Below are 9,924 nucleotides of genomic sequence, written 5' to 3' on the forward strand. Positions count from 1 at the left end.
ATGATGATATGCATAATGCTATGAATGTATATATTATGCATGTATTTGTGAATGGACTGTTGTATGGCTTAGAGTGTGAGCATGTGTCCATTGTGAATTGTTGTTGATGCTACATTGCTAGATGATTAGCGTGCATAGCATAGCCTTCGGGGCTGTAGCTAATTCCCATGGTGAGGAATTAGTGAGTGAACCATTGTGGGTTTGTTGTTGATGTTTGCATGCTAGATGATTAGTGTGCATAGTCTAGCCTTCGGGGCTGTAGCTAATTCCCATGGTGAGGAATTAGTGAGTGAGTCATTAGATCTCAAATGAGTGGGACTAGTGAGCTTAGTAGCCGTATCTGGATTTGATCGGTGAGCTTGAACTAGATGTTCAAGAATAGTCGGTACCGCATGTGTTGAGTCTCATTGCATAATGTATGTATGGCGTATAATATGAATGGATGTATTCCAATATTATACGTGTGTTGGTGTTGTTGTAGAGTATGATTTGAGATTATACTTGTGTGTTATGGAATGTTGAGTATGATGTGAGCTGATGTGCTGTTACTGATTGTATGTTGTGATTAGGGTGATTAATGTGTTAAATTACTTAACATTGCATGATATTTTATAATGCTTATTATATCGATTGAGGAACTCACCCTTACAACTGTTTTTCAGGTAACGAGAACTGAGTTGAGTAGGAGCGAATGATTGGAGTCTAGTGTAGTCTCCTTAGTGGGTCGTGCTCTGATAGATGTAACATCGGGATGGGACGTTTTATTTTGTTGAATAATTTACCTGTGAATGTTACATGTTGTACATGATTGATGAGATCTCTATCCGTTGCGTTTTATGCAAATACTTATGTTTTGAATTAATAAAGAGCATGACATTTATAATTGGTGAATAGTTTGAATAATTGTGTGACACCCTTGAAGGGCATAATTACTCTGATTGTTATATGTTTATTATTTTTTTTAATTAAATTTTGGGGTATTTTAGAAGGGTGTTACACCACACGTCAAAGCAAAAATTGTTTTTCTTAATATGTTGAAAATTTCTTTTTAAGCTCAAAATTTCATTATTAACAAATATATGGCATTTTGCATAACAAAGAAAATCAGAGAAAAACAGAAAATGATAGAAATTGATAGGTAAACTTGTATTTATTCAAGAATGGTAGCACACAAATGGTGTAGCTCCATAGAATGTTACAAATTTAGAAAATGCCAACGGGAAAAGGTTTACATCGAATCACAATGACTACTACTATCCCTAATAACAATGACTCCACGAGACTTTGCTTCTGAAGAGAGTAACTGGATTGATCTTCCATCTTTGGCTCTTCTGTGTTAATCAGTGTCAACTAATGCAGTCTATGCCTTTTGTCCTTAAATTTTGCCTGGATCACCCTTTCGGGTTTTCAATCCACCGGGACGCTTTTTTTTTTTGCCTAAGTCGCCCTTTCGGGTTTTCAACTTAGCGAGCTACCATTTTTGATTATTATCCCTAACTTTTGCCTGAACCGCCCTTTCGGGTTTTCAGTCCACCGGGATACCCATTTTTGCCTAAGTTGCCCTTTCAGGTTTTAGACTTAACGGGTTTTCATTAGGCATAGTATCTTTTGACTGCATCAGAATTCACAGGGTGAATGAGCTCTTCTCTATCCATAGTTGTGAGAAACAGAGCACCTCCAGAGTATGCACTTTTTACAATGTATGGGCCTTCATAATTGGGAGTCCAATTCCCACGTGAATCTTTATGTACTGGAAAGATCTTCTTGAGCACGAGATCCGCTTCCTTGAACTCTCGAGGACGGACCTTATTGTTAAAAGCTTTCCTTATTCATTTCTGTTACAATTGTCCATAGCACAGAGCGGTCATACGCTTCTCATCAACGAGGTTAAGTTGATCATAATTATTCTAGATCCATTCAGCTTCGTCTAGCTTGGCCTCCATCAATATTCTCATTGAAGGTATCTCTATTTCGACTGGGAGAACTGCTTCCATCCCATAGACCAAGGAGAATGGGGTTTCCCCTGTTGAAGTGCGGGCTGAGGTCCGGTATCCATGTAAAGCAAATGATAACATCTCGTGCCAATCCTTATAAGTTTCCACCATCTTTTGCAGGATCTTCTTGATGTTTTTGTTGGCAGTTTCCACATCACCGTTCATCTTTTGACGATATGGAGAAGAATTATGGTGGTCAATCTTGAAATTCTCACATAATTCTGTCATTGTCTTATTGTTCAAGTTTGAACCGTTGTCGGTGATGATCTTGCTTGGGATTCCATAGCGGCAAATAATCTCCTTCTTGATAAAGCGAGCGACCACATGTCTCGTCACATTGGTGTAGGAAACAGCCTTAACCCATTTAGTAAAGTAATCGATGGCAACCAGGATGAAGCGATGACCATCTGAAGCCTTAGGCTTTATAACACCAATCATGTCGATGTCCCACATCGAGAAGGGCCAAGGCGATGTCAAAACATTCAGCAGTGTTGGCGGTACATGCACTTTGTCAGCATAAATCTGGCATTTATGACATTTCCTAGCATAGCTACAACAATTGGACTCCATGGTCAACCAGTAATAGCCAACTCTCAAAATTTTCTTGGCCATAGCATGTCCATTAGCATGGGTTCCAAAGGATCCTTCATGTATCTCCTTGATTAACATGTGTGCTTCATGTCTATCCACGCATATGAGCAGAACCATGTCATGGATTCTCTTGTAAAGCACATCATTACTCAAAAAGAATTTGGATGACAACCTCCTCACCATTTTCTTATCCAACAATGTAGCATCTTATGGATACTCTTGACTTAGAAGATATCGTTTGATTTCATGAAACCATGGTTTACCATCAATTTGTTCTTCAGTCAGTTGACAGTAAGCATGCTCATCTCTTCGCTCGATTCGAATAAGTTGAGCTTCATTACGGAATCTGACTTGGTACATTGATGCTAATGTTGCGAAAGCGTCAGCCACTTGATTTTCGTACAATCAAAGCACAACCTTGTTGTGAAAGGGGTAAAGCCACCATTTGGATTCATCAAAACAACTCCCACACCATGACCACTGTAATTGGAGGAGCCATCGAACGCGAGCCTCCATCGAGATGCTGGTTCTGGTCCTTCATCTGGGTCTGGGATCTCACAATCCTTTATTACCATTATATCCTCATCGGGGAAATCAAACTTCAATGGCTAATAATCTTCAAATGGTTGGTGAGCGAGATACTCTGTTAAAACACTTCCCTTGATTGCTTTCTGGGTTACATACTGGATGTCGTATTCTGACAAGAGCATCTGCCAATGGGCAAGTCTTCCAGTTAAGGTGGGTTTCTTAAAGATATACTTTATTGGATCCATTTTCGAGATCAACAAAGTAGTATGGCAAATCATATACTACCTCAAACGACGAGCGGCCCATGCTAGCGCGCAACAAATCTTCTCCAAAAGCGAATATCGACTTTCACTATCAGTAAACTTTTTACTCATATAGTAAATAGCATGTTCTTTCCGACCAATTTCGTCATGTTGCCCCAGCACGCATTCCATTGACCCTTCAAGCACAGCCAGATACATGATTAATGGCTTCCCTGGGACAGGTGGAATAAAAATAGGAGGCTCTTGCAAGTATTGACGGATCTTCTCAAAAGAGCTTTGACAATCAGAATTCCATTCAATAGCTTGATCTTTTCGAAGCAATTTAAAGATTGGCTCACACTTGGCCGACATATGTGAGATAAACCTTGATATGTAATTCAAACGTCCAAGGAAACCTCTAACTTCTCGCTCGGTGCGTGGAGCAGACATTTCTTGTATAACTCGGACCTTATCTGGGTCTACCTCAATACCTCGTTGACTAACGATGAAACCGAGCAACTTCCCCGAACGGACCCCATATGTGCATTTTGCAGGGTTTAATCGTAGTCTAAACTTCCTGAGGCGTTCAAACAGCTTATTCAGATGGTTCATATGATCTTCTTCATTCTGAGATTTAACGATCATGTCATCGATATAGACCTCTATCTCCTTATGCATCATATCATGGAAAAGAGTGACCATAGCTCTTTGGTAAGTTGCCCCGACATTTTTGAGACCGAAAGGAATCACCTTGTAGCAAAACGTGCCCCAAGGGATAATAAAAGTGGTCTTCTCCGTGTCATCTGGAGCCATCTTGATTTGATTGTATCCAGAAAATCCATCCATAAAGGAAAATACAGCAAAACTTGCAGTGTTATCTACCAGAGTATCAATGTGTGGTAGAGGGAAATCGTCCTTTGAGCTAGCTTTATTCAGACCCCTATAGTCAACACACATCCTCACCTTGCCATCCTTCTTATGCACAAGTACAATATTAGCTACCCATTATGGGTACTTCGCCACTGCGAGGAAAACATCATCAAATTTTCGTTTGACTTCTTCACGAATCTTCAGAGCCATATCTTCTCTTATTCTTTGGAGTTTCTGTTTTACTGGCGGGCAGTCTGGCTGAAGAAGCAACTTGTGTTCAACGATGTCGGTGTCCAGGCCTGGCATATCCTGGTATGACCATGTAAATACATCCACATATTCTTGTAGCAGCTTAATCAATCTCTCTTTGACGCTTGCTTCAAGTGTGGTGCCGACTTTGACTTCTTTCTTCTCTTCCTTTGTGCCAAGGTTGATTGTTTCCACCGGTTCTTCATGTGGCTGAAGGGCTTTGGACTCATGCTCGAGCAGCCTTGCCAATTCGTCGGGGATGTAACAACCTTCTTCACCCTCTTCTTCCGCTTGGTAGATAAGGGAGTCAAAGTTATGAGAGGGAGTAGAGTCACTGGATTCAACGGAGTTATCATTTATTCTGCATGTTTGAATGATTGGTTTTTTTTAAAAAGTAAAAATAAAATATGCACAAATGGAAAAAAAATTGCCATTTTCTTAAGAGAGGGCAAATAAATGAATAACACGAATTTAACAAAATGCCTTTTATTCACTAATAATGATTATTTGAAAATGAAAAGGGGCCCTACAACATGATCCATTAGCCTTGGGCAGAGCTAAGGACTCAAAAAAAATATTATTACTTTGACAAAGGAAAAATTTCGGGGATCTCAACCGCCTTCCAATTGTTCAAAGTTGTCTCACACCGGTAAACCAAACATGGCTCATCTTCATCTTCGGTGCTATCTCCAATTGCGTTGACCTGATATCCATGGATGAATCATGTGCTGAGGAAAACTTCCTGGATGCTTTGGGTGTTGTCCTTTGTAGGGACTCGGGCTCCTTTCGCAGCGAAAGGCACATATCCCAGACCAAAGCGATCATGCTTCTCACGAACATCAATAAGCTGACCCCAACCTTCAGGGTTTCCTCCTTCAATGCTAGACTTCACGCTTTTCAGAGAAGTGAAAAATGAACAAGCTTTCCCAATAGGATCCTTCATATCCCCAAAAGTGGCATTCGCTATTTCAAGAGCTTGGAAAGAAGTTTCCAAAGCATCCTCATCAGCCTCGATATATCTGAAGGATGAAAAGTGACTAACCAAAAAGTCCTCTTTCCCAGAAATGATGGTCAGTTGATTGTCCATCACAAACTTCATTTTCTGATGTAGAGTGGAGGTGACTGCCCCTGCAGCATGAATCTAGGGACGCCTGAATAAGCAGCTATACGCCGGATTAATATCCATGACTTGGAAATTAATCAGGAATATATGAGGGCCAATCAATATGGGCAGTTCTACCTCTCCAATCACGGTTCTCCGGGAACCATCAAAAGCTTTCACTATTAAGGCATTGGGCTTCATAGCTGGTCCTTGATAAGATAACTTAGCAAGTGTTCTCTCTGGCATCACATTTAAAGAAGATCCTGTATCAACCAAGACTCTTGCCAAAGCACCATCTTTGCACTTTACTGAGATATGGAGAGCACGATTGTGATTTTGTCTATCTTCAGGTAATTCTTCTCCATTAAAGCTTAAAGTATTGCAAGCTGTGATGTTTGCAACCACCCCACCAAATTGGTCTACTGTTATGCTTTGTGTTACATGAGCTTGGGAAAGCACATTCAACAAAGCCTCCCAATGGGCTTGGGAGTTCAATAACAGAGATATAATAAAAATCTTAGATGATGTCTGATGCAGTTGATCCACAACCTTGTAATCACTTTTCTTGATCAACTTCAAGAATTCAACTTCAAGAATTCAACAACATATTCAGATTGGACCACTTCGGGCTCTTTAGCAGGATCTATAATGGTAGATTCCTTGGGTGGAGCTTGAGGGGTCACATTGAATTCAGGCGTATAAATCCGACCATTACGGGTCATTCTGCTCACTCCTGTAATGTTGGTGACGTCCTCATTCGCAGTTTCTGTCACTTCACTGTCTTCACTTCCTTCAACGACCTTGTCCATAGCGGTAATCTCATATTTCCAAGGCACAACTTTGGTGCTTTCATATGGAAATGGCGTAGGCATACAAATCTCAACAGGTGACAAATGACTATTCGAAGACACCACTCTATTACTGTAGTAAGGGATTTCAACTGGTTCAAGTAGATTGAAGTAAGGGTGTTCGTGGTTCATGAACTGCACTGAACCAAACCACATTTATAGTTCAGTTCAGTTTATAATAACCATTTTAAAAAAAATGCAGTTAATTGCTAAAATGATTTCAATTCAGTTTAAAACTAGTTTATAGCTGGTTTGTATTTATAAACTAGTTTATAATCAGTTTGCAATTATAAACCAATTTTATAATTTGAACTCTTTTTAAAATCAAATTTTTGAATTTCATAAAAAATAATTAATTTAAAAAAATAATAATATTTGAAAATATTTATTTAAATTTTTTTTTTAAAAAATTAATTAAAATTCTTATTTTTCTGAAAAAAGAACTGGAATAAATATTTTTAAAATTCCATGCAAAAAATTTTTTTTTTTAAAAAAATTTTGATTTTAATTTTTCGGGGAAAAAAATCCAGAATAATTTTTTTTCGAACTTTATTTTCGGAAAAATAAAATAAAAAACAATTATTTTTATATTTCAAAAGTTTTGGGGAAAAATTTCAATACAAAAATTATTTTATTTTGAAATTTTTATTTAAAAAAAAAATATTTTTCCAGATTTTTTTATTTCAAAAAACAATAATTTTTTATTTTTCTGAAAAAAATATTTTTTTATTTCAAATTTAATTATAATTTTTTAATGAATAAAAATAATTATTTTCAGAAAAAAAATATTTTTTATTTTATGGAATACAAAATACTTTATTTTCAATTTTTTTTTCTAAAAAAACTATATATTTTTTATAATTTTATTTTTAATTTTCAATAAAATATTTTTTACTTTTCATATTTATAAATATTTTTAATTTCCATTTTTTTCACTCTCATTAATTTTTTTTTATTAAAAAAATTATAATTAAAACAATTTATAAAAGAAAACTGGTTATGAACCAATTTTAAACTGAATTATAATTGGTTAATTTAAATGGTTCAGTTTATTAACCATTCAAGTGGTTTAGTTATTTTATGGTGCAATGCAATTCAGTTTAGTCATATAGTTTGGTTAACCATATTTTTGCACACCCCTAGATTGAAACAAGGTTCAATTACCGACACATCTTCATTCTTTGCAACACTGGAGATTTGAAGCATTCATTTGGTCATCAAGTCTTGAATATTATCACGTACCACCTGACATCCCCTTGGATGTATGTCACACTCTTCACAATTGTCATGACTAACGTTAATCAGGCCAGCTTCCACCAATCGGGCATGGACTGCCAAAGGAGTCTTAACATCATCAACCTTCTCAACCATAACTCCATCAGCGGCATCTTCAATTGCATTCACTGTAGGGTCTCCATGGGGAGGAAGAGGGTTATTCTTCACGTTTGGTCCCATATCCCTAAAAGATAGAATCTTGCTATCGATAAGCTCACGAATCCTATGCTTCAAAGCATAGCAACCCTCTAGGTCATGCCGGGGGGCACCCTCATGAAAAGGACAATGTGCATTAGGGTTGTACCATGGAGGCAAACAATCAGGTGGAGGTCCCATAGGTCTAGGAACCACCAAACCTTTTTGCAATAGAGAGGGATAAAGCTCAATATACGACATTGGAATTGGATTGAAGGTTGCCCTATCCCCCTGCCTCCTGTTTTGATTCGGAGCATTTTGTCTTGGAGCCTGAGCTCTCGGTTGTTGATAGGCAGGAGCGGCTGATGCTTGCTGATAAACTAGGGGAGCAGGAGCACGTTGTCGAGCTGGAGCAGGTCGATAAACTGGAGGTTGTTGATAAGCCTGAGAAGGTTGTTGATTAAAGGCGGGCGTCACAGCGGCTACGTATGGTTGTGGGGCATTCTGAATGGGATACATAGGTTGTTGATATGGAAAGGGTTGTTAAACATACTGCTGTTGTGAATATTGTTGTTGTCTCCTTCTTGGAGGGGCTCTTCCTTGTCCAATAGACACATCATTAGTTTCACCTTCCTTCTTTCTAGAAACCCTCCAGAGAACTTCTTCGGATTATCGCTTGAAGTTCCAACCACAGCTGCAAGTTTACCATTTCTTAAGCCATATTCAACACGAGCTCCTATAGCAACAAGCTCAGAGAATCCCAAGGAATCACTTCCAACCATCTTCTCATAGAATTGGGGTTGGACAATGTCGATGAATAGCTAAGCCAATTCCTTTTCAGCAAGATGTGGTTCAACTTGAGAAGCCAGTTCCCTCCATCTCTGAGCATATTCCTTGAAGGACTCCTTGTCATGCTGGAACATGCTTTGCAACTGTCTTCTATCAGGCGCCATGTCCATGTTGTATTTGTAGTTTTTGATGAACGCGTCTGATAGGTCTTGGAAACATCTGATCCTACTTTGATCCAGACTCAAATACCACTTGGAAGGAGCCCCACTCAAGCTATCTTGGAAACAGTGGATCATCAGCTTGTCGTCTTCCACGTGAGCAGCCATTTTACGGTAATACATGATGAGATGGCTCTTTGGGCAAGTATGCCCCTTGTACTTGTAGAAATCTGGAGTTTTAAACTTGGCCAGAATCACCAACCCTGATACATGGCATATTTCTTTGGCAGCAGAACCAAAGACATGGTCTCCTTCCAATGCTCAAAACTTTTTCTCAAGAAGTTGCATATTCTCCTTCACTTCTCTGAAATCTTCAAATCTCACTTCGTCACCGCTAACGGTTGATTCGGCCGTCTGATACAGATGTTGTTGATCCTCAAAGTGTGGAACATGCCTAGCATAGACAACTGGTGGAGCAACGGTGTGGATGACTGGATGTGCATCGGTGTAAACCGGCAATGGCACAACTTGTTGGACAAATTTCCCCATGTCATTTACTACTTCCGCTCGAGGGATGAAGTCGTAATGTAGCCCATATGGAGGAAGGGTTAAAGGTAACGACCTCTGAAGCTGGACTTCGACTGCTGGGCCCGTGATCTCTGAAATCACGGTCGCTTGCGGAGCCTCAAATCTGAAGGTTAAAGCTTGTAGCATTTCTCTCATCTGGGATATGCCCCCCTTGATCTCGTCTAATTCAGCTCTAACTCGGGCGCTCTCTTGCTCTTATTCAGCCATCCTTTGTCTTGTTCGGGCGCGAGTATTGTACGGGTGTTAAAGATTCAGCGTGAAACTGGAGGAAGAAAGGACGGAGTGAGACTCTATTTTGAAAATGTATGAATGCGTGTATGGATGCATCTTGTTTGCAAAACTCTTGGTTAGTTTCAGTTATTCATTTCAGAAATGCCACAACATTTGTTTGCAAGTATTTAAAGTAATAAATCAACACAATAAAATGAATCCCAAAAGCGATTTTCATTAATTTAGAACAAATTTCAAATACAAACAAAATTCCCACGACATACGGGCTTTCCGAACCGCAGCAAGGTCGGTAGTCAGCCCTTCCAACATCGTCTTACAAAATTT

The 9,924-nt window shown here is 38.9% G+C and overlaps 1 protein-coding gene across 1 annotated transcript; it reads right to left on the reverse strand.

Moving 5' to 3' along the window:
- Positions 1-5,195: 5,195 nt before the first annotated feature.
- On the reverse strand, positions 5,196-8,616 carry LOC127136895 (uncharacterized). The gene is made up of 5 exons (XM_051063405.1): positions 8,388-8,616; positions 7,721-8,259; positions 6,197-6,559; positions 5,715-6,149; positions 5,196-5,615 (listed from the first exon to the last, which is right to left on the reverse strand). The coding sequence occupies exons 1-5, from the start codon at positions 8,614-8,616 to the stop codon at positions 5,196-5,198; spliced, it is 1,986 nt and encodes a 661-aa protein (XP_050919362.1).
- Between the last annotated feature and the right edge of the window lie 1,308 nt (positions 8,617-9,924).

The sequence above is a fragment of the Lathyrus oleraceus genome, chromosome 4 (genome assembly GCF_024323335.1).
Source record: "Lathyrus oleraceus cultivar Zhongwan6 chromosome 4, CAAS_Psat_ZW6_1.0, whole genome shotgun sequence".
In the NCBI taxonomy this organism is placed as follows: Eukaryota; Viridiplantae; Streptophyta; class Magnoliopsida; order Fabales; family Fabaceae; genus Lathyrus; species Lathyrus oleraceus.

Bases quoted from the DNA above. Each gene is read 5' to 3' on its own strand.
- LOC127136895 (XM_051063405.1), bottom strand. From the start codon at position 8,616: ATGGTTGGAAGTGATTCCTTGGGATTCTCTGAGCTTGTTGCTATAGGA. The intron at 8,260-8,387 runs GTATGTTTAACA...AACAACCTCCAG, and splicing joins CAACAATATTCACAACAGCA to TTTATCGACCTGCTCCAGCT. The intron at 5,616-5,714 runs GTAGAACTGCCC...AGGCGTCCCTAG, and splicing joins GGAGAACCGTGATTGGAGAG to ATTCATGCTGCAGGGGCAGT.